This window comes from Phlebotomus papatasi, unplaced genomic scaffold, assembly GCF_024763615.1.
Source record: "Phlebotomus papatasi isolate M1 unplaced genomic scaffold, Ppap_2.1 HiC_scaffold_24, whole genome shotgun sequence".
NCBI classification, from domain to species: Eukaryota; Metazoa; Arthropoda; class Insecta; order Diptera; family Psychodidae; genus Phlebotomus; species Phlebotomus papatasi.
In genome coordinates this window covers 199273-225306 of record NW_026604475.1, presented here as the reverse complement: position 1 = coordinate 225306, position 26034 = coordinate 199273, and the positions used below count along the sequence as shown (strand labels likewise).

Here is a 26034-nt window from a genome sequence, read left to right as displayed (position 1 = left end):
ATCATGATCCCACCCTTGGGAGTTTTTTTTAATTTTTTAAAAATGCCAAAATCTGCTCTAGAAGCCGCAATTCTTAAAATTTCTCAATGAAAATCACATTAGAATACTTCAGATAATTCTACCAATCAATTAATATCATTAGTTGAATTATTTTCTTGGAAAAATTCCCACAAAAATCATCATGATCCCACCCTTGGGAGTTTTTTTAATTTTTAAAAATGCCAAAATCTGCTCTAGAAGCCGCAATTCTTAAAATTTCTCAATGAAAATCACATTAGAATACTTCAAATAATTCTACCAATCAATTAATATCATTAGTTGAATTTTTTTCTTGGAAAAATTCCCACCAAAAATCATCATGATCCCACCCTTGGGAGTTTTTTTTAATTTTTAAAAAATGCCAAAATCTGCTCTAGAAACCGCAATTCTTAAAATTTCTCAATGAAAATCACATTAGAATACTTCAAATAATTCTACCAATCAATTAATATCATTAGTTGAATTTTTTTTCTTGGAAAAATTCCCACCAAAAATCATCATGATCCCACCCTTGGGAGTTTTTTTTTAATTTTTTATGTGGAGAATTACCTATAAATTATTGTGGTGTTATAAATCTGTCAGGGACTGTGTGTTTCTTGGGCTTCCTTCTACCGTTTGTGATATTCACGTACCTGTGGTAAACAATAATTTCTCTGTGATAGGATTCTGTGATATCTAATACCCTCTTCTTCCTGCCCAGTTTACCTGGAAATATATATTCCTTTATTAAATGTCTTTAACAGTGATCCGGAACGTAGGCGGCTGGATTTTCCAGAAGACGTTTCCTCGATGACCGCCAAATGCCCTTTCACCAAATCCACTGAGTCAGTGAAACACAATTATTCCCTTCACCAATTATTTATTTACACCAATTCTCCACTACTAGACTGAACACAGTTTAACTCCACGTCACTGTCGTTTTTCTGTATTTTAAAGTTAATATTTTTGATAATAATTCACTAAATAAACCAACAACTTCAACCCCACGTCTCTTTGCAAAAATCAAGTCTTACGCAACGCCAAAGATCCCGCTCATTTCCCCTACTTTCCAGCTGATCTTATTCACCACTTTTTCGTCTTTCTCTCTCCCTCCATGCATGTTCAAAATCCAACCGTCTTTTGTCTCTCACCTTTAAGAGGTCTTATAGAATGGAAATTCTATACATGCTCCCGGGGGAGATTGTGACTCTCACATGTTGGAAATTTGGCAACTTTAGTCACTGACCTGGTATAGGTTCCTGTCGGGGTTTTTATGTCGATGACTCTCACCTTCCCGTCTCCTCCAGTGTGAACTCCAACAACTCTTCCTGTTGTCCATTTGGTGGTTCCTATGGAAGCATCGTGCAAGATCACTATGTCATCCACCTTCAGGTTCTCTTTCTCCGTGTGCCATTTAGAGCGCTCTTGAAGTGTGTGCAAGTAGGATAGCCTCCACTTTCTCACAAAATCTTGTACAATCCGCTGACACAATTGCCATCTTGTCAAGTGGTTCATCCTCACGGATGCAAGATTTTCATCAGGCAGCTGAGTCGGTGGTGCCAAAAGCAAAAAATGACCCGGAGTCAATGGTTGTGGATCTCTGGGATCGTCCGACAGAATGGTGATCGGCCTACTATTCAACACGGCTTCGACCTGTGTGAGAATTGTATAAAATTCCTCATAATTTAGTCGTTGCTCGCCAATAACTTTCTTGAGATGAGTCTTTGCTGACTTCACTGCTGCTTCGACTAATCCGTTGAAGTGCGGAGAACGAGCCGGTTGAAAGTGCCAGGTAATGTTCTGGTTGATTGTTTGGTCTTGAATGGTTTGAGCTTCTTCTGCTAACAGACGTTGAAGTTCACGTGATGCTCCTAGGAAATTCCTTCCGTTATCTGAGAACACTTCATTGCAAACTCCTCTACGTGAAGTGAATCGTCTGAAGCTGCTCATGAATGCTTCTGATGACAAACTGCTTACAATTTCCAGGTGGACTGCCTTGGTTGAGGTGCATACAAAGACAACTATGTCGATCCTTTGAGTGCGTCCACGGGACTCGGCGCCTGTTCTAATAAAGAATGGCCCGCAGCAATCAATGGCCACGCTGGAAAATGCCCTTACCAACGAAATTCGGTGTTTAGGCAAGTCTGCCATTATCTGGTTTTCTCGAGAAGTTTTGTGCACGAAGCACGCCTTGCACATGTGGACAACGTTTCTAGTGATATGACGTCCACCTATTGGCCAGTACCTTCTTCGACAATGAGCTAGCAATAGCTGTGGCCCGGGGTGCAATAGTGATAAGTGCATCTCTCGGATGATAAGCTTTGTCAAATCACTGCGTGGGAGAATTTTTGGATATTTGGTGTTGTAGTCATCATCCAGATGTCCCAATCTGCCACCGACCCTTAAAATTCTCTCCTCATCCAGAAACGGGTGCAACTTTTTCATTGCTGCGCTGTTGATGGTCACTGCTTTGTTGTTCATGAGATCCTGAATGAGCTCCGGAAAATGAGATTCTTGGTCCCATTTTATCAACTGATTCTCTGCCCAGACTAAGTCTGCTGCACTATGACTTGTGGGTTGATTCGGATGAGCTCCTGCATGATCTTTAGTCCTCAATGCTCTGAATCTCAAGAGTTGGCCAACTTTGCAAATTACCAAAAGAACTCTCTTCATTCTGGATAAATTGCTTATTTTTGACACGAGGGTAGTGAAAATGTAATTTCCTTCTGACTTGTTGACAGTGAGTGTAGCGACTGAAATGTCTTGTGACTCCTCGACTGCTGGTGGAACACTTTCCTTGCTTTCCCAAGCTAAATCACTCTCCTTTAACCAATGAGGGCCTTCCCAATACAATGATGAGTTATCCAACTCCATGGCTGTGGTTCCTCTTGAAATGAGGTCTGCCGGGTTTTCTTTTGTGGGAACGTGTCTCCAACATTCAACAGCTGTCAACTCTCTGATCGTTGTCACTCTATTTTTGGTAAAAACGTCTTGTTTGTTTGAAGCGGATGCAATTTGCGCAAGAACTACCTTGGCGTCTACCCAACAATAAACCTTGCTGATTTTCAGACTTTTTGCGACCTTTGCTAACAGTTTGGCCCCAAGTGTTGCTGCACAAAGTTCTAGCTTCGGGATTGTCTTAGTTTTGATTGGCGCAACTTTCGACTTCGCCGTCAACATCTGACTTGCAATTCGTCCTGAGACATCCTTGGTGACATGGTACACTGCGGCTCCGTAGGCTAGGTTGGAGGCATCCGAGAACATGTGGAGCTGCTCTTCACAAACATTTTCGTTTTTCGATGTCCATCGAGATATTCTCATAGACGGAATGTGTTGTAGTGAGGCAATAAATTTTTTCCACTCTCGCAAAATATCTCCCTCAACCTCGGTATCCCAGTCAATCTCATTCTTCCAAAGATTCTGCAAGATTAATTTCGCGTTGATTGTGATGGGGGCTAGTAGTCCTAGCGGATCATAAATCCTTGCCACCACTCTCAGGATATTTCTCTTGGTTGGAACTAAATTCTCGACCATTGTATCGACTTGAAATGAAAAGGTGTCGTTTGACGGATTCCACATCAATCCTAGCGCTTTCACGCAGCCATCAGAGATTGAGACTTCCTTTGCCTCTGTGTTGCCTTCTTGCAATGTTTGAAGTACTGTCGGAGAGTTGGATTGCCACTTGGATAGCTTCATTTGAGCTTTGCCGAGAAGACTAATGAGATCTTTCTGCACCTCGATCGCTTCCTTTGTGGTCTCCACTGACAATAGACAGTCATCCACGTAAAAATTGTTCCGAAGAACTTCTGCTGCTCGTGGGTAACTTTCTCCTTCATCTTCTGCAAGTTTGATCAACGTCTTTGTGGCAAGATAGGGTGACGCAGCATTGCCAAAACACAAAGTCTTAAACCTGTAGTCCATGATTGGTTCACTTGGTGATGTTCGCCAAAGAAAACGTTGCAAATCTCTGTGATCCTCATTGAGTTGTAACTGCAAATACATTTTGACAATGTCACAGGATAGTGCAATCGGGAATCGTCTAAATCTCCACAAGATCTCTATCAACTCCGGTTGAACGACAGGCCCCACTTTGATAACATCGTTGAGACTTATGCCGGTCTCAGAAACAGATCCGCAGTTGAAAACGATCCTGACCTTGGTAGATGACGCGTTTTCTCGAACAACACAGTGATGTGTCATGTAATATGACTTAGCTTGAAGCTCGATCAGAGGCACTCTCTCTATGATTCCCAAACTCAGATACTCCTCAAAGATATTAGAGTACTCCTTGTATAGTTGAGGATTCTGTGAGAGCCTTCTCTCTAGGAAGTTCAGTTGCCTTGAAGCTCGCTTTCGGTTAGATCCGAGTTCACCGAAGTTTCCCTTCAAAGGTAGACGAACATTGTACTGACCGTTTTCCGATCTTTTTGTCGTACTTGAATATAATTCTTCCACTTCCCTATACTCGACCGTTTGTGGACATTCTTCTGAGAGTTCTTCGAGTTCCCAGAATTTCCTGAGGGTCTCATCAATGGTTTTCAGGGATATTGTGTGGCAAACGGGGGAAGTGTCTGCTGATTGTGCGCCATTAGGCTGCCATTTTCCGCAAACTACCCAACCGAAGACGGTATTTCTGAGTGATGGAATTCCTGGGCCCATTTTGTAAACTTCGTCCAGCATAATTTCGTCTTCGTGTGCTGCTCCGATGAGTAGGTCAATTGGCCTAGACACATGCCACTCTGAGTCAGCGAGCACGAATCCCGTGGGAACCCTTACATCCCGAGGGTTTATCTGAGATGTAGGCAAATTGGTGGAAATCTTTTGTGAAACCTGACATTGCAAAGAAATTTGCGTTCCTTCCTGAGGGATGAGGATTGCATTCACTTGATGCTTGAGGCTGCTTACTTGTCCTTGAAATCCTTCAACTTGAGTGTAAGGGGACTTTTGCAACTTCAATCTCAATCTCTGACACAATTCGGTTGTCATCACAGAAATTTCGGATCCAAAATCCAAAAGGGCGCGACACACATGGACATTTTGTTGGGAATCCAGAATTCTTACACATGCTGTCTTCAAAATAGAGCGATGAATCTCACCATTGGCACTCTTGTTTGACGGAAGAAAGCTACTCAGCACGGCTGGCTTCTTCTGATCCTCGGAAACTGATTGAGGATTGTCTTGAGTAACCTTTGACGGGGGGTTGGAGAGAGCATCGTGAACCCAATAATTATGAGACTTATTGCAATGCTTGCAAGGAGGATAAGGGCATTTGTCTACAGCATGCTGGGATCTACTTTCTGATATACAATTCATGCAAAGATTTAAATTGTTAACAGTTTCGAGCCTTTTGGCTGCAGGAAATGACTTGAATTTACCGCATTTCCACAACTTATGTGCGGATTTCTTGCAAACGATACATGACTCATGCTTTTGACTTGAATTTTCTTTAGAGATCGTGAGGGACTTTACAATTTTTTGTTTCTGATTTTGAACTTTTGAACCTGAACTGTTTACATTACTAGTGTACGTGGATGGACATAAATCTAAAGCTTTACAACGTTTATTTAGAAATACCTTAAACTCGTCCCATGTTGGCACGTCTGACTGCTCCTGCGACCATAGCGTCTGTGTCTCGTGATCGAGTTTGCTCAGGACTTCGTAGATGATCCACGGATCTCGAGTGTTGACCTTCAAAGCGTCCATTGCGTTGATAGTCGTCGTGGAGACATCGTAGATATTCCTGAGATCATCGACGATAGGATTCTTCAGAGTAGGTAGGCTCTTGATGCGTTCGATGTGACCGTTTATGACCTTTTTCTTGCACTCAAATCGGTTTGTGATGGTTTCCCACGCTATGTCGTAGCTTTCATCACACATGTCGAGATGATCAATGGCGTCAAAGGCCTTTCCTGTCAACTTCGTCTTGAGATGGTGCAGCTTTTGCGTCTTTGACAGTTTCTTGTTGCTGTCCACCAAATTGATGAACATCTCTTTGAATGAACGCCACTGCGCATGCTCTCCGTTGAATGTGGGGATTTTCACTGGTTCGAGTTTCGAATACTTGGAATTCTCACTACCATCCATACGCTCTACGAGTTTTGAGAAGCCATCGAGAAGTTTGTCAATTCGTTCATCTTCAATGACGGTGGAATGGAAAAGATCTTTCTTTGCAGATTCATTGACTTTGATATTGACAATCAGTTCCGTCAGTTTCTCTTCCGCTTCATCAATTTCCAATAGGAAATTATTTTGCTCCTCAATTTCCCTTTCGCGCTCTTCTTCTGATTCAGCTTGGTTAATGATTTCATCCTGTACCCTATTGTATCGAACCCTGATTCTGTCACAAATCTCCAAATTCGTCTCAAGGTACGCTCGAGCACCGTCTCTACTCAACAGACTTTCATCTTCATGGTAGCGGGATATGGCTGTCTTTACACTGGTAAGTTGCCCTTTATATGCGCTTCGACTCTTGATATTCGCCATCTTTGGAGCTGCTTCTTTGTCCTCTTCTTCGTGGAGTTCCTTTTCAATTCTGCTGGATACCCAGTGAATGGCCAAAGATTTTCTGCAGATATCCAAGATTTTTCTACAAGGCAATTGTCTTCAGAGTGCGAATGTCGACAGGCGAAACTGCGAGGTTCTCGTGGCTGATGCCGTGTGACTGAAGCCTCCTCGTTGGGGTCTCTTTTCCTTCGAAGGACCACTGATGTGGAGAATTACCTATAAATATATTGTGGTGTTATAAATCTGTCAGGGACTGTGTGTTTCTTGGGCTTCCTTCTACCGTTTGTGATATTCACGTACCTGTGGTAAACAATAATTTCTCTGTGATAGGATTCTGTGATATCTAATACCCTCTTCTTCCTGCCCAGTTTACCTGTGAATATATATTCCTTTATTAAATGTCTTTAACAGTGATCCGGAACGTAGGCGGCTGGATTTTCCAGAAGACGTTTCCTCGATGACCGCCAAATGCCTTTCACCAAATCCACTGAGGCAGTGAAACACACTTTTCACCTTCACCAATTATTTTATTTACAAGTATTTCTCCACTACTAGACTGAACACAGTTTAACTCTACGTCACTGTCGTTTTTCTGTATTTTAAAGTTAATATTTTTATAATAATTTCACTAAATAAACTTCTAATTTTCTCTCCTCACGTCTCTTTGCAAAATCAAGTCTTACGTAATGCCCATACTCGTTCCCCCTCATTCCCCTACTTTCTTTCCAGCTGATATTATTCACCACTTTTTCCTCCTTCTCTCTCCCTCCATGCATATTCAAAATCCAACCGTCTTTTGTCTCTTATTTTGAAGAGATCTTATAGAATGGAAATTCTATACATTTAAAAATGCCAAAATCTGCTCTAAAAACCGCAATTCTTAAAATTTATCAATGGAAATCACATTAAAATACTTCAAATAATTCTACCAATCAATTAATATCATTAGTTGAATTATTTTCTTGGAAAAATTCCCACAAAAATCATCATGATCCCCCCCTTGGGAGTTTTTTTTAATTTTTTAAAAATGCCAAAATCTGCTCTAGAAGCCGCAATTCTTAAAATTTCTCAATGAAAATCACATTAGAATACTTCAAATAATTCTATCAATCAATTAATATCATTAGTTGAATTTTTTTCTTGGAAAAATTCCCACAAAAATCATCATGATCCCACCCTTGGGAGTTTTTTAATTTTTTAAAAATGCCAAAATCTGCTCTAGAAACCGCAATTCTTAAAATTTCTCAATGAAAATCACATTAGAATACTTCAAATAATTCTACCAATCAATTAATATCATTAGTTGAATTATTTTCTTGGAAAAATTCCCACAAAAATCATCATGATCCCACCCTTGGGAGTTTTTTTTTTATTTTTTAAAAATGCCAAAATCTGCTCTAGAAACCGCAATTCTTAAAATTTCTCAATGAAAATCACATTAGAATACTTCAAATAGTTCTATCAATCAATTAATATCATTAGTTGAATTTTTTTTTGGAAAAATTCCCACAAAAATCATCATGATCCCACCCTTGGGAGTTTTTTTTTTGAATTTTTTAAAAATGCCAAAATCTGCTCTAGAAACCGCAATTCTTAAAATTTCTCAATGAAAATCACATTAGAATACTTCAAATAATTCTACCAATCAATTAATATCATTAGTTGAATTTTTTTCTTGGAAAAATTCCCACCAAAACTCATCATGATCCCACTCTTGGGAGTTTTTTTTTAATTTTTTAAAAATGCCAAAATCTGCTCTAAAAACCGCAATTCTTAAAATTTCTCAATGAAAATCACATTAGAATACTTCAAATAATTCTATAAATCAATTAATATCATTAGTTGAATTATTTTCTTGGAAAAATTCCCACAAAAATCATCATGATCCCACCCTTGGGAGTTTTTTAATTTTTTTAAAATGCCAAAATCTGCTCTAAAAACCGCAATTCTTAAAATTTCTCAATGAAAATCACATTAGAATACTTCAAATAATTCTACCAATCAATTAATATCATTAGTTGAATTATTTTCTTGGAAAAATTCCCACAAAAATCATCATGATCCCACCCTTGGGAGTTTTTTTTTATTTTTTAAAAATGCCAAAATCTGCTCTAAAAACCGCAATTCTTAAAATTTCTTAATGAAAATCACATTAGAATACTTCAAATAATTCTATCAATCAATTAATATCATTAGTTGAATTATTTTCTTGGAAAAATTCCCACAAAAATCATCATGATCCCACCCTTGGGAGTTTTTTTTTATTTTTTTTAAATTCCAAAATCTGCTCTAAAAACCGCAATTCTTAAAATTTCTCAATGAAAATCACATTAGAATACTTTAAATAATTCTACCAATCAATTAATATTATTAGTTGAATTTTTTTCTTGGAAAAATTCCCACCAAAACTCATCATGATCCCACTCTTGGGAGTTTTTTTTTTAATTTTTTAAAAATGCCAAAATCTGCTCTAAAAACCGCAATTCTTAAAATTTCTCAATGAAAATCACATTAGAATACTTCAAATAATTCTATCAATCAATTAATATCATTAGTTGAATTATTTTCTTGGAAAAATTCCCACAAAAATCATCATGATCCCACCCTTGGGAGTTTTTTAATTTTTTAAAAATGCCAAAATCTGCTCTAAAAACCGCAATTCTTAAAATTTATCAATGAAAATCACATTAGAATACTTCAAATAATTCTACCAATCAATTAATATCATTAGTTGAATTATTTTCTTGGAAAAATTCCCACAAAAATCATCATGATCCCACCCTTGGGAGTTTTTTTTAATTTTTTAAAAATGCCAAAATCTGCTCTAGAAACCGCAATTCTTAAAATTTCTCAATGAAAATCACATTAGAATACTTCAAATAATTCTACCAATCAATTAATATCATTAGTTGAATTTTTTTCTTGGAAAAATTCCCACCAAAACTCATCATGATCCCACTCTTGGGAGTTTTTTTTTAATTTTTTAAAAATGCCAAAATCTGCTCTAAAAACCGCAATTCTTAAAATTTATCAATGAAAATCACATTAGAATACTTCAAATAATTCTACCAATCAATTAATATCATTAGTTGAATTATTTTCTTGGAAAAATTCCCACAAAAATCATCATGATCCCACCCTTGGGAGTTTTTTTTTTAATTTTTTAAAAATTCCAAAATCTGCTCTAGAAGCCGCAATTCTTAAAATTTCTCAATGAAAATCACATTAGAATACTTCAAATAATTCTACCAATCAATTAATATCATTAGTTGAATTTTTTTCTTGGAAAAATTCCCACCAAAAATCATCATGATCCCACCCTTGGGAGTTTTTTTTTTAATTTTTTTAAAAATGCCAAAATCTGCTCTAGAAGCCGCAATTCTTAAAATTTCTCAATGAGAATCACATTAGAATACTTCAAATAATTCTACCAATCAATTAATATCATTAGTTGAATTTTTTTCTTGGAAAAATTCCCACAAAAATCATCATGATCCCACCCTTAGGAGTTTTTTTTTAATTTTTTAAAAATGCCAAAATCTGCTCTAGAAACCGCAATTCTTAAAATTTCTCAATGAAAATCACATTAGAATACTTCAAATAATTCTACCAATCAATTAATATCATTAGTTGAATTTTTTTCTTGGAAAAATTCCCACCAAAAATCATCATGACCCCACCCTTGGGAGTTTTTTTTTAAATTTTTAAAAATGCCAAAATCTGCTCTAGAAACCGCAATTCTTAAAATTTCTCAATGAAAATCACATTAGAATACTTCAAATAATTCTATCAATCAATTAATATCATTAGTTGAATTCTTTTCTTGGAAAAATTCCCACAAAAATCATCATGACCCCACCCTTGGGAGTTTTTTAATTTTTTAAAAATGCCAAAATCTGCTCTAAAAACCGCAATTCTTAAAATTTCTCAATGAAAATCACATTAGAATACTTCAAATAATTCTATCAATCAATTAATATCATTAGTTGAATTATTTTCTTGGAAAAATTCCCACAAAAATCATCATGACCCCACCCTTGGGAGTTTTTTAATTTTTTAAAAATGCCAAAATCTGCTCTAAAAACCGCAATTCTTAAAATTTCTCAATGAAAATCACATTAGAATACTTCAAATAATTCTACCAATCAATTAATATCATTAGTTGAATTTTTTTCTTGGAAAAATTCCCACCAAAAATCATCATGATCCCACCCTTGGGAGTTTTTTTTTTAATTTTTTAAAAATGCCAAAATCTGCTCTAGAAGCCGCAATTCTTAAAATTTCTCAATGAAAATCACATTAGAATACTTCAAATAATTCTATCAATCCATTAGTATCATTAGTTGAATTATTTTCTTGGAAAAATTCCCACAAAAATCATCATGACCCCACCCTTGGGAGTTTTTTTTAATTTTTTAAAAATGCCAAAATCTGCTCTAGAAGCCGCAATTCTTAAAATTTCTCAATGAAAATCACATTAGAATACTTCAAATAATTCTACCAATCAATTAATATCATTAGTTGAATTATTTTCTTGGAAAAATTCCCACAAAAATCATCATGACCCCACCCTTGGGAGTTTTTTAATTTTTTAAAAATGCCAAAATCTGCTCTAAAAACCGCAATTCTTAAAATTTCTCAATGAAAATCACATTAGAATACTTCAAATAATTCTACCAATCAATTAATATCATTAGTTGAATTTTTTTTCTTGGAAAAATTCCCACCAAAAATCATCATGATCCCACCCTTGGGAGTTTTTTTTTAATTTTTTAAAAATGCCAAAATCTGCTCTAGAAGCCGCAATTCTTAAAATTTCTCAATGAAAATCACATTAGAATACTTCAAATAACTCTACCAATCAATTAATATCATTAGTTGAATTTTTTTCTTGGAAAAATTCCCACCAAAAATCATCATGATCCCACCCTTGGGAGTTTTTTTTAATTTTTAAAAAATGCCAAAATCTGCTCTAGAAACCGCAATTCTGAAAATTTCTCAATGAAAATCACATTAGAATACTTCAAATAATTCTACCAATCAATTAATATCATTAGTTGAATTTTTTTTCTTGGAAAAATTCCCACCAAAAATCATCATGATCCCACCCTTGGGAGTTTTTTTTTAATTTTTTAAAAATGCCAAAATCTGCTCTAGAAACCGCAATTCTTAAAATTTCTCAATGAAAATCACATTAGAATACTTCAAATAATTCTACCAATCAATTAATATCATTAGTTGAATTTTTTTCTTGGAAAAATTCCCACAAAAATCATCATGATCCCACCCTTGGGAGTTTTTTTTTAATTTTTTAAAAATGCCAAAATCTGCTCTAGAAGCCGCAATTCTTATAATTTCTTAATGAAAATCACATTAGAATACTTCAAATAATTCTACCGATCAAATAATGTCATTAGTTGAATTTTTTTCTTGGAAAAAATCCCACAAAAATCATCATGATCCCACCCTTGGGAGTTTTTTTTTATTTTTTAAAAATGCCAAAATCTGCTCTAGAAAGCGCAATTCTTAAAATTTCTCAATGAAAATCACATTAGAATACTTCAGATAATTCTACCAATCAATTAATATCATTAGTTGAATTTTTTTTCTTGGAAAAATTCCCACCAAAAATCATCATGATCCCACCCTTGGGAGTTTTTTTTTAATTTTTTAAAAATGCCAAAATCTGCTCTAGAAACCGCAATTCTTAAAATTTCTCAATGAAAATCACATTAGAATACTTCAAATAATTCTACCAATCAATTAATATCATTAGTTGAATTTTTTTCTTGGAAAAATTCCCACAAAAATCATCATGATCCCACCCTTGGGAGTTTTTTTTTAATTTTTTAAAAATGCCAAAATCTGCTCTAGAAGCCGCAATTCTTAAAATTTCTCAATGAAAATCACATTAGAATACTTCAAATAATTTTACCAATCAATTAATATCATTAGTTGAATTATTTTCTTGGAAAAAATCCCACAAAAATCATCATGATCCCACCCTTGGGAGTTTTTTTTTTATTTTTTAAAAATGCCAAAATCTGCTCTAGAAAGCGCAATTCTTAAAATTTCTCAATGAAAATCACATTAGAATACTTCAGATAATTCTACCAATCAATTAATATCATTAGTTGAATTTTTTTTTGGAAAAATTCCCACAAAAATCATCATGATCCCACCCTTGGGAGTTTTTTAATTTTTTAAAAATGCCAAAATCTGCTCTAAAAACCGCAATTCTTAAAATTTCTCAATGAAAATCACATTAGAATACTTCACATAATTCTATCAATCAATTAATATCATTAGTTGAATTATTTTCTTGGAAAAATTCCCACAAAAATCATCATGATCCCACCCTTGGGAGTTTTTTAATTTTTTAAAAATGCCAAAATCTGCTCTAAAAACCGCAATTCTTAAAATTTCTCAATGAAAATCACGTTAGAATACTTCAAATAATTCTACCAATCAATTAATATCATTAGTTGAATTATTTTCTTGGAAAAATTCCCACAAAAATCATGATGATCCCACCCTTGGGAGTTTTTTAATTTTTTAAAAATGCCAAAATCTGCTCTAAAAACCGCAATTCTTAAAATTTCTCAATGAAAATCACATTAGAATACTTCAAATAACTCTACCAATCAATTAATATCATTAGTTGAATTTTTTTCTTGGAAAAATTCCCACCAAAAATCATCATGATCCCACCCTTGGGAGTTTTTTTTAATTTTTAAAAAATGCCAAAATCTGCTCTAGAAACCGCAATTCTTAAAATTTCTCAATGAAAATCACATTAGAATACTTCAAATAATTCTACCAATCAATTAATATCATTAGTTGAATTTTTTTTCTTGGAAAAATTCCCACCAAAAATCATCATGATCCCACCCTTGGGAGTTTTTTTTTAATTTTTTAAAAATGCCAAAATCTGCTCTAGAAACCGCAATTCTTAAAATTTCTCAATGAAAATCACATTAGAATACTTCAAATAATTCTACCAATCAATTAATATCATTAGTTGAATTTTTTTCTTGGAAAAATTCCCACAAAAATCATCATGATCCCACCCTTAGGAGTTTTTTTTTAATTTTTTAAAAATGCCAAAATCTGCTCTAGAAACCGCAATTCTTAAAATTTCTCAATGAAAATCACATTAGAATACTTCAAATAATTCTACCAATCAATTAATATCATTAGTTGAATTTTTTTCTTGGAAAAATTCCCACCAAAAATCATCATGACCCCACCCTTGGGAGTTTTTTTTTAAATTTTTAAAAATGCCAAAATCTGCTCTAGAAACCGCAATTCTTAAAATTTCTCAATGAAAATCACATTAGAATACTTCAAATAATTCTATCAATCAATTAATATCATTAGTTGAATTCTTTTCTTGGAAAAATTCCCACAAAAATCATCATGACCCCACCCTTGGGAGTTTTTTAATTTTTTAAAAATGCCAAAATCTGCTCTAAAAACCGCAATTCTTAAAATTTCTCAATGAAAATCACATTAGAATACTTCAAATAATTCTATCAATCAATTAATATCATTAGTTGAATTATTTTCTTGGAAAAATTCCCACAAAAATCATCATGACCCCACCCTTGGGAGTTTTTTAATTTTTTAAAAATGCCAAAATCTGCTCTAAAAACCGCAATTCTTAAAATTTCTCAATGAAAATCACATTAGAATACTTCAAATAATTCTACCAATCAATTAATATCATTAGTTGAATTTTTTTCTTGGAAAAATTCCCACCAAAAATCATCATGATCCCACCCTTGGGAGTTTTTTTTTTAATTTTTTAAAAATGCCAAAATCTGCTCTAGAAGCCGCAATTCTTAAAATTTCTCAATGAAAATCACATTAGAATACTTCAAATAATTCTATCAATCCATTAGTATCATTAGTTGAATTATTTTCTTGGAAAAATTCCCACAAAAATCATCATGACCCCACCCTTGGGAGTTTTTTTTAATTTTTTAAAAATGCCAAAATCTGCTCTAGAAGCCGCAATTCTTAAAATTTCTCAATGAAAATCACATTAGAATACTTCAAATAATTCTACCAATCAATTAATATCATTAGTTGAATTATTTTCTTGGAAAAATTCCCACAAAAATCATCATGACCCCACCCTTGGGAGTTTTTTAATTTTTTAAAAATGCCAAAATCTGCTCTAAAAACCGCAATTCTTAAAATTTCTCAATGAAAATCACATTAGAATACTTCAAATAATTCTACCAATCAATTAATATCATTAGTTGAATTTTTTTTCTTGGAAAAATTCCCACCAAAAATCATCATGATCCCACCCTTGGGAGTTTTTTTTTAATTTTTTAAAAATGCCAAAATCTGCTCTAGAAGCCGCAATTCTTAAAATTTCTCAATGAAAATCACATTAGAATACTTCAAATAACTCTACCAATCAATTAATATCATTAGTTGAATTTTTTTCTTGGAAAAATTCCCACCAAAAATCATCATGATCCCACCCTTGGGAGTTTTTTTTAATTTTTAAAAAATGCCAAAATCTGCTCTAGAAACCGCAATTCTGAAAATTTCTCAATGAAAATCACATTAGAATACTTCAAATAATTCTACCAATCAATTAATATCATTAGTTGAATTTTTTTTCTTGGAAAAATTCCCACCAAAAATCATCATGATCCCACCCTTGGGAGTTTTTTTTTAATTTTTTAAAAATGCCAAAATCTGCTCTAGAAACCGCAATTCTTAAAATTTCTCAATGAAAATCACATTAGAATACTTCAAATAATTCTACCAATCAATTAATATCATTAGTTGAATTTTTTTCTTGGAAAAATTCCCACAAAAATCATCATGATCCCACCCTTGGGAGTTTTTTTTTAATTTTTTAAAAATGCCAAAATCTGCTCTAGAAGCCGCAATTCTTATAATTTCTTAATGAAAATCACATTAGAATACTTCAAATAATTCTACCGATCAAATAATGTCATTAGTTGAATTTTTTTCTTGGAAAAAATCCCACAAAAATCATCATGATCCCACCCTTGGGAGTTTTTTTTTTATTTTTTAAAAATGCCAAAATCTGCTCTAGAAAGCGCAATTCTTAAAATTTCTCAATGAAAATCACATTAGAATACTTCAGATAATTCTACCAATCAATTAATATCATTAGTTGAATTTTTTTTCTTGGAAAAATTCCCACCAAAAATCATCATGATCCCACCCTTGGGAGTTTTTTTTTAATTTTTTAAAAATGCCAAAATCTGCTCTAGAAACCGCAATTCTTAAAATTTCTCAATGAAAATCACATTAGAATACTTCAAATAATTCTACCAATCAATTAATATCATTAGTTGAATTTTTTTCTTGGAAAAATTCCCACAAAAATCATCATGATCCCACCCTTGGGAGTTTTTTTTTAATTTTTTAAAAATGCCAAAATCTGCTCTAGAAGCCGCAATTCTTAAAATTTCTCAATGAAAATCACATTAGAATACTTCAAATAATTTTACCAATCAATTAATATCATTAGTTGAATTATTTTCTTGGAAAAAATCCCACAAAAATCATCATGATCCCACCCTTGGGAGTTTTTTTTTTATTTTTTAAAAATGCCAAAATCTGCTCTAGAAAGCGCAATTCTTAAAATTTCTCAATGAAAATCACATTAGAATACTTCAGATAATTCTACCAATCAATTAATATCATTAGTTGAATTTTTTTTTGGAAAAATTCCCACAAAAATCATCATGATCCCACCCTTGGGAGTTTTTTAATTTTTTAAAAATGCCAAAATCTGCTCTAAAAACCGCAATTCTTAAAATTTCTCAATGAAAATCACATTAGAATACTTCACATAATTCTATCAATCAATTAATATCATTAGTTGAATTATTTTCTTGGAAAAATTCCCACAAAAATCATCATGATCCCACCCTTGGGAGTTTTTTAATTTTTTAAAAATGCCAAAATCTGCTCTAAAAACCGCAATTCTTAAAATTTCTCAATGAAAATCACGTTAGAATACTTCAAATAATTCTACCAATCAATTAATATCATTAGTTGAATTATTTTCTTGGAAAAATTCCCACAAAAATCATGATGATCCCACCCTTGGGAGTTTTTTAATTTTTTAAAAATGCCAAAATCTGCTCTAAAAACCGCAATTCTTAAAATTTCTCAATGAAAATCACATTAGAATACTTCAAATAACTCTACCAATCAATTAATATCATTAGTTGAATTTTTTTCTTGGAAAAATTCCCACCAAAAATCATCATGATCCCACCCTTGGGAGTTTTTTTTAATTTTTAAAAAATGCCAAAATCTGCTCTAGAAACCGCAATTCTTAAAATTTCTCAATGAAAATCACATTAGAATACTTCAAATAATTCTACCAATCAATTAATATCATTAGTTGAATTTTTTTTCTTGGAAAAATTCCCACCAAAAATCATCATGATCCCACCCTTGGGAGTTTTTTTTTTTAATTTTTTAAAAATGCCAAAATCTGCTCTAGAAACCGCAATTCTTTAAATTTCTCAATGAAAATCACATTAGAATACTTCAAATAATTCTACCAATCAATTAATATCATTAGTTGAATTTTTTTCTTGGAAAAATTCCCACAAAAATCATCATGATCCCACCCTTGGGAGTTTTTTTTAATTTTTTAAAAATGCCAAAATCTGCTCTAGAAGCCGCAATTCTTAAAATTTCTCAATGAAAATCACATTAGAATACTTCAAATAATTCTATCAATCAATTAATATCATTAGTTGAATTTTTTTCTTGGAAAAATTCCCACAAAAATCATCATGATCCCACCCTTGTGAGTTTTTTTTTAATTTTTTAAAAATGCCAAAATCTGCTCTAGAAGCCGCAATTCTTATAATTTCTTAATGAAAATCACATTAGAATACTTCAAATAATTCTACCAATCAAATAATGTCATTAGTTGAATTTTTTTCTTGGAAAAATTCCCACCAAAAATCATCATGATCCCACCCTTGGGAGTTTTTTTTTATTTTTTAAAAATGCCAAAATCTGCTCTAGAAAGCGCAATTCTTAAAATTTCTCAATGAAAATCACATTAGAATACTTCAAATTATTCTACCAATCAATTAATATCATTAGTTGAATTTTTTTTCTTGGAAAAATTCCCACCAAAAATCATCATGACCCCACCCTTGGGAGTTTTTTTTTATTTTTTAAAAATGCCAAAATCTGCTCTAGAAACCGCAATTCTTAAAATTTCTCAATAAAAATCACATTAGAATACTTCAAATAATTCTACCAATCAATTAATATCATTAGTTGAATTCTTTTCTTGGAAAAATTCCCACAAAAATCATCATGATCCCACCTTTGGGAGTTTTTTTTTAATTTTTTAAAAATGCCAAAATCTGCTCTAGAAGCCGCAATTCTTAAAATTTCTCAATGAAAATCACATTAGAATACTTCAAATAATTCTATCAATCAATTAATATCATTAGTTGATTTTTTTTCTTGGAAAAATTCCCACAAAAATCATCATGATCCCACCCTTGTGAGTTTTTTTTTAATTTTTTAAAAATGCCAAAATCTGCTCTAGAAACCGCAATTCTTAAAATTTCTCAATGAAAATCACATTAGAATACTTCAAATAATTCTACCAATCAATTAATATCATTAGTTGAATTATTTTCTTGGAAAAATTCCCACAAAAATCATCATGATCCCACCCTTGGGAGTTTTTTTTTTATTTTTTAAAAATGCCAAAATCTGCTCTAGAAACCGCAATTCTTAAAATTTCTCAATGAAAATCACATTAGAATACTTCAAATAATTCTACCAATCAATTAATATCATTAGTTGAATTTTTTTCTTGGAAAAATTCCCACAAAAATCATCATGATCCCACCCTTGGGAGTTTTTTTTTTAATTTTTTAAAAATGCCAAAATCTGCTCTAGAAACCGCAATTCTTAAAATTTCTCAATGAAAATCACATTAGAATACTTCAAATAATTCTACCAATCAATTAATATCATTAGTTGAATTTTTTTCTTGGAAAAATTCCCACAAAAATCATCATGATCCTACCCTTGGGAGTTTTTTTTTAATTTTTTAAAAATGCCAAAATCTGCTCTAGACACCGCAATTCTTAAAATTTCTCAATGAAAATCACATTAGAATACTTCAAATAATTCTACCAATCAATTAATATCATTAGTTGAATTTTTTTCTTGGAAAAATTCCCACCAAAAATCATCATGACCCCACCCTTGGGAGGTTTTTTTTAATTTTTTAAAAATGCCAAAATCTGCTCTAGAAACCGCAATTCTTAAAATTTCTCAATGAAAATCACATTAGAATACTTCAAATAATTCTACCAATCAATTAATATCATTAGTTGAATTTTTTTCTTGGAAAAATTCCCACCAAAAATCATCATGACCCCACCCTTGGGAGTTTTTTTTAATTTTTTAAAAATGCCAAAATCTGCTCTAGAAACCGCGATTCTTAAAATTTCTCAATGAAAATCACATTAGAATACTTCAAATAATTCTATCAATCAATTAATATCATTAGTTGAATTTTTCTTGGAAAAATTCCCACCAAAACTCATCATGATCCCACCCTTGGGAGTTTTTTAATTTTTTAAAAATGCCAAAATCTGCTCTAGAAACCGCGATTCTTAAAATTTCTCAATGAAAATCACATTAGAATACTTCAAATAATTCTACCAATCAATTAGTATCATTAGTTGAATTATTTTCTTGGAAAAATTCTCACCAAAAATCATCATGATCCCACCCTTGGGAGGTTTTTTTTTAATTTTTTAAAAATGCCAAAATCTGCTCTAGAAACCGCGATTCTTAAAATTTCTCAATGAAAATCACATTAGAATACTTCAAATAATTCTACCAATCAATTAATATCATTAGTTGAATTTTTTTCTTGGAAAAATTCCCACAAAAATCATCATGACCCTACCCTTGGGAGTTTTTTTTTAATTTTTTAAAAATGCCAAAATCTGCTCTAGAAACCGCAATTCTTAAAATTTCTCAATGAAAGTCACATTAGAATACTTCAAATAATTCTATCAATCAATTAATATCATTAGTTGAATTTTTCTTGGAAAAATTCCCACCAAAACTCATCATGATCCCACCCTTGGGAGTTTTTTTTTAATATTTTAAAAATGCCAAAATCTACTCTAGAAACCGCGATTCTTAAAATTTCTCAATGAAAATCACATTAGAATACTTCACATAATTCTACCAATCAATTAGTATCATTATTTGAATTATTTTCTTGGAAAAATTCCCACAAAAATCATCATGATCCCACCCTTAGGAGTTTTTTTTTTTAATTTTTTAAAAATGCCAAAATCTGCTCTGGAAACCGCAATTCTTAAAATTTCTCAATGAAAATCACATTAGAATACTTCAAATAATTCTACCAATCAATTAATATCATTAGTTGAATTTTTTTCTTGGAAAAATTACCACAAAAATCATCATGATCCCACCCTTAGGAGTTTTTTTTTTAATTTTTTAAAAATGCCAAAATCTGCTCTAGAAACCGCAATTCTTAAAATTTCTCAATGAAAATCACATTAGAATACTTCAAATAATTCTACCAATCAATTAATATCATTAGTTGAATTTTTTTCTTGGAAAAATTACCACAAAAATCATCATGATCCCACCCTTAGGAGTTTTTTTTTTAATTTCTTAAAAATACCAAAATCTGCTCTAGAAACCGCGACTCTTGAAATTTCTCAATAAAAATCACATTAGAATACTTCAAATAATTCTACCAATCAATTAATATCATTAGTTGAATTATTTTCTTGGAAAAATTACCACAAAAATCATCATGATCCCACCCTTAGGAGTTTTTTTTTTTAATTTTCTAAAAATGCCAAAATCTGCTCTAGAAACCGCAATTCTTAAAATTTCTCAATGAAAATCACATTAGAATACTTCAAATAATTCTACCAATCAATTAATATCATTAGTTGAATTTTTTTCTTGGAAAAATTCCCACCAAAAATCATCATGACCCCACCCTTGGGAGTTTTTTTTAATTTTTTAAAAATGCCAAAATCTGCTCTAGAAACCGCAATTCTTAAAATTTCTCAATGAAAATCACATTAGAATACTTCAAATAATTCTATCAATCAATTAATATCATTAGTTGAATTTTTCTTGGAAAAATTCCCACCAAAACTCATCATGATCCCACCCTTGGGAGTTTTTTAATTTTTTAAAAATGCCAAAATCTGCTCTAGAAACCGCGATTCTTAAAATTTCTCAATGAAAATCACATTAGAATACTTCAAATAATTCTACCAATCAATTAGTATCATTAGTTGAATTATTTTCTTGGAAAAATTCTCACCAAAAATCATCATGATCCCACCCTTGGGAGGTTTTTTTTTAATTTTTTAAAAATGCCAAAATCTGCTCTAGAAACCGCGATTCTTAAAATTTCTCAATGAAAATCACATTAGAATACTTCAAATAATTCTACCAATCAATTAATATCATTAGTTGAATTTTTTTCTTGGAAAAATTCCCACCAAAAATCATCATGACCCCACCCTTGGGAGTTTTTTTTTAATTTTTTAAAAATGCCAAAATCTGCTCTAGAAACCGCAATTCTTAAAATTTCTCAATGAAAATCACATTAGAATACTTCAAATAATTCTATCAATCAATTAATATCATTAGTTGAATTTTTCTTGGAAAAATTCCCACCAAAACTCATCATGATCCCACCCTTGGGAGTTTTTTTTTAATTTTTTAAAAATGCCAAAATCTGCTCTAGAAACCGCGATTCTTAAAATTTCTCAATGAAAATCACATTAGAATACTTCAAATAATTCTACCAATCAATTAGTATCATTATTTGAATTATTTTCTTGGAAAAATTCTCACCAAAAATCATCATGATCCCACCTTTGGGAGTTTTTTTTTTAATTTTTTAAAAATGCCAAAATCTGCTCTAAAAACCGCAATTCTTAAAATTTCTCAATGAAAATCACATTAGAATACTTCAAATAAATATACCAATCAATTAATATCATTAGTTGAATTATTTTCTTGGAAAAATTCCCACAAAAATCATCATGATCCCACCCTTGGGAGTTTTTTTTAATTTTTTAAAAATGCCAAAATCTGCTCTAGAAACCGCAATTCTTAAAATTTCTCAATGAAAATCACATTAGAATACTTCAAATGATTCTACCAATCAATTAATATCATTAGTTGAATTTTTTTCTTGGAAAAATTCCCACAAAAATCATCATGATCCCACCCTTTGGAGTTTTTTTTTAATTTTTTAAAAATGCCAAAATCTGCTCTAGAAACCGCGATTCTTAAAATTTCTCAATAAAAATCACATTAGAATATTTCAAATAATTCTACCAATCAATTAATATCATTAGTTGAATTATTTTCTTGGAAAAATTCCCACAAAAATCATCATGATCCCACCTTTGGGAGTTTTTTTTTTAATTTTTTAAAAATGCCAAAATCTGCTCTAAAAACCGCAATTCTTAAAATTTCTCAATGAAAATCACATTAGAATACTTCAAATAAATATACCAATCAATTAATATCATTAGTTGAATTATTTTCTTGGAAAAATTCCCACAAAAATCATCATGATCCCACCCTTGGGAGTTTTTTTTAATTTTTTAAAAATGCCAAAATCTGCTCTAGAAACCGCAATTCTTAAAATTTCTCAATGAAAATCACATTAGAATACTTCAAATAATTCTACCAATCAATTAATATCATTAGTTGAATTTTTTTCTTGGAAAAATTACCACAAAAATCATCATGATCCCACCCTTAGGAGTTTTTTTTTTAATTTTTTAAAAATGCCAAAATCTGCTCTAGAAACCGCAATTCTTAAAATTTCTCAATGAAAATCACATTAGAATACTTCAAATAATTCTACCAATCAATTAATATCATTAGTTGAATTTTTTTCTTGGAAAAATTCCCACCAAAAATCATCATGACCCCACCCTTGGGAGTTTTTTTTTAATTTTTTAAAAATGCCAAAATCTGCTCTAGAAACCGCAATTCTTAAAATTTCTCAATGAAAATCACATTAGAATACTTCAAATAATTCTATCAATCAATTAATATCATTAGTTGAATTTTTCTTGGAAAAATTCCCACCAAAACTCATCATGATCCCACCCTTGGGAGTTTTTTAATTTTTTAAAAATGCCAAAATCTGCTCTAGAAACCGCGATTCTTAAAATTTCTCAATGAAAATCACATTAGAATACTTCAAATAATTCTACCAATCAATTAGTATCATTAGTTGAATTATTTTCTTGGAAAAATTCTCACCAAAAATCATCATGATCCCACCTTTGGGAGGTTTTTTTTTTAATTTTTTAAAAATGCCAAAATCTGCTCTAGAAACCGCAATTCTTAAAATTTCTCAATGAAAATCACATTAGAATACTTCAAATAATTCTACCAATCAATTAATATCATTAGTTGAATTTTTTTCTTGGAAAAATTCCCACAAAAATCATCATGATCCCACCCTTGGGAGTTTTTTTTAATTTTTTAAAAATGCCAAAATCTGATCTAGAAACCGCAATTCTTAAAATTTCTCAATGAAAGTCACATTAGAATACTTCAAATAATTCTATCAATCAATTAATATCATTAGTTGAATTTTTCTTGGAAAAATTCCCACCAAAACTCATCATGATCCCACCCTTGGGAGTTTTTTTTTAATTTTTTAAAAATGCCAAAATCTGCTCTAGACACCGCAATTCTTAAAATTTCTCAATGAAAATCACATTAGAATACTTCAAATAATTCTACCAATCAATTAATATCATTAGTTGAATTTTTTTCTTGGAAAAATTCCCACCAAAAATCATCATGACCCCACCCTTGGGAGGTTTTTTTAATTTTTTAAAAATGCCAAAATCTGCTCTAGAAACCGCAATTCTTAAAATTTCTCAATGAAAATCACATTAGAATACTTCAAATAATTCTACCAATCAATTAATATCATTAGTTGAATTTTTTTCTTGGAAAAATTCCCACCAAAAATCATCATGACCCCACCCTTGGGAGTTTTTTTTAATTTTTTAAAAATGCCAAAATCTGCTCTAGAAACCGCGATTCTTAAAATTTCTCAATGAAAATCACATTAGAATACTTCAAATAATTCTATCAGTCAATTAATATGATTAGTAGAATTTTTCTTGGAAAAATTCCCACCAAAACTCATCATGATCCCACCCTTGGGAGTTTTTTAATTTTTTAAAAATGCCAAAATCTGCTCTAGAAACCGCGATTCTTAAAATTTCTCAATGAAAATCACATTAGAATACTTCAAATAATTCTACCAATCAATTAGTATCATTAGTTGAATTATTTTCTTGGAAAAATTCTCACCAAAAATCATCATGATCCCACCCTTGGGAGGTTTTTTTTTAATTTTTTAAAAATGCCAAAATCTGCTCTAGAAACCGCGATTCTTAAAATTTCTCAATGAAAATCACATTAGAATACTTCAAATAATTCTACCAATCAATTAATATCATTAGTAGAATTTTTCTTGGAAAAATTCCCACAAAAATCATCATGATCCCACCCTTGGGAGTTTTTTTTTAATTTTTTAAAAATGCCAAAATCTGCTCTAGACACCGCAATTCTTAAAATTTCTCAATGAAAATCACATTAGAATACTTCAAATAATTCTACCAATCAATTAATATCATTAGTAGAATTTTTCTTGGAAAAATTCCCACAAAAATCATCATGATCCCACCCTTGGGAGTTTTTTTTTAATTTTTTAAAAATGCCAAAATCTGCTCTAGACACCGCAATTCTTAAAATTTCTCAATGAAAATCACATTAGAATACTTCAAATAATTCTACCAATCAATTAATATCATTAGTAGAATTTTTTTCTTGGAAAAATTACCACAAAAATCATCATGATCCCACCCTTGGGAGTTTTTTAATTTTTTAAAAATGCCAAAATCTGCTCTAGAAACCGCGATTCTTAAAATTTCTCAATGAAAATCACATTAGAATACTTCAAATAATTCTACCAATCAATTAATATCATTAGTTGAATTTTTTTCTTGGAAAAATTCCCACAAAAATCATCATGATCCCACCCTTAGGAGTTTTTTTTTTAATTTTTAAAAAATGCCAAAATCTGCTCTAGAAACCGCAATTCTTAAAATTTCTCAATGAAAATCACATTAGAATACTTCAAATAATTCTACCAATCAATTAATATCATTAGTAGAATTTTTCTTGGAAAAATTCCCACAAAAATCATCATGATCCCACCCTTGGGAGTTTTTTTTTAATTTTTTAAAAATGCCAAAATCTGCTCTAGACACCGCAATTCTTAAAATTTCTCAATGAAAATCACATTAGAATACTTCAAATAATTCTACCAATCAATTAATATCATTAGTAGAATTTTTTTCTTGGAAAAATTACCACAAAAATCATCATGATCCCACCCTTGGGAGTTTTTTAATTTTTTAAAAATGCCAAAATCTGCTCTAGAAACCGCGATTCTTAAAATTTCTCAATGAAAATCACATTAGAATACTTCAAATAATTCTACCAATCAATTAATATCATTAGTTCAATTTTTTCTTGGAAAAATTCCCACAAAAATCATCATGATCCCACCCTTGGGAGTTTTTTTTAATTTTTTAAAAATGCCAAAATCTGCTCTAGACACCGCAATTCTTAAAATTTCTCAATGAAAATCACATTAGAATACTTCAAATAATTCTACCAATCAATTAATATCATTAGTAGAATTTTTCTTGGAAAAATTCCCACCAAAACTCATCATGATCCCACCCTTGGGAGTTTTTTAATTTTTTAAAAATGCCAAAATCTGCTCTAGAAACCGCGATTCTTAAAATTTCTCAATGAAAATCACATTAGAATACTTCAAATAATTCTACCAATCAATTAATATCATTAGTTGAATTTTTTTCTTGGAAAAATTCCCACAAAAATCATCATGATCCCACCCTTGGGAGTTTTTTTTTAATTTTTTAAAAATGCCAAAATCTGCTCTAGAAACCGCAATTCTTAAAATTTCTCAATGAAAGTCACATTAGAATACTTCAAATAATTCTATCAATCAATTAATATCATTAGTTGAATTTTTCTTGGAAAAATTCCCACCAAAACTCATCATGATCCCACCCTTGGGAGTTTTTTAATTTTTTAAAAATGCCAAAATTTCTCAATGAAAATCACATTAGAATACTTCAAATAATTCTACCAATTAATTAGTATCATTATTTGAATTATTTTCTTGGAAAAATTCCCACAAAAATCATCATGATCCCACCCTTGGGAGTTTTTTAATTTTTTAAAAATGCCAAAATCTGCTCTAGAAACCGCAATTCTTAAAATTTATCAATGAAAATCACATTAGAATACTTCAAATAATTCTACCAATCAATTAATATCATTAGTTGAATTTTTTTCTTGGAA

The 26034-nt window shown here is 31.4% G+C and overlaps 1 protein-coding gene across 1 annotated transcript in view; it reads right to left on the bottom strand.

Annotated features, from left to right (window-relative positions):
* Positions 1-1308: 1308 nt before the first annotated feature.
* LOC129808957 (uncharacterized) overlaps positions 1309-26034 on the bottom strand; it is a gene marked incomplete at its 3' end in the record, with an annotated part of 59097 nt that continues 34371 nt past the window's right edge. Inside the window, exons 3-5 of the mRNA XM_055858865.1 lie at positions 6650-6738; positions 5593-6583; positions 1309-5205 (exon numbers count right to left, since the gene is read on the bottom strand). Coding sequence (XP_055714840.1) covers positions 1309-5205; positions 5593-6583; positions 6650-6738 — 4977 coding nt within the window. The remainder of the gene's footprint in view (positions 5206-5592; positions 6584-6649; positions 6739-26034) is intronic.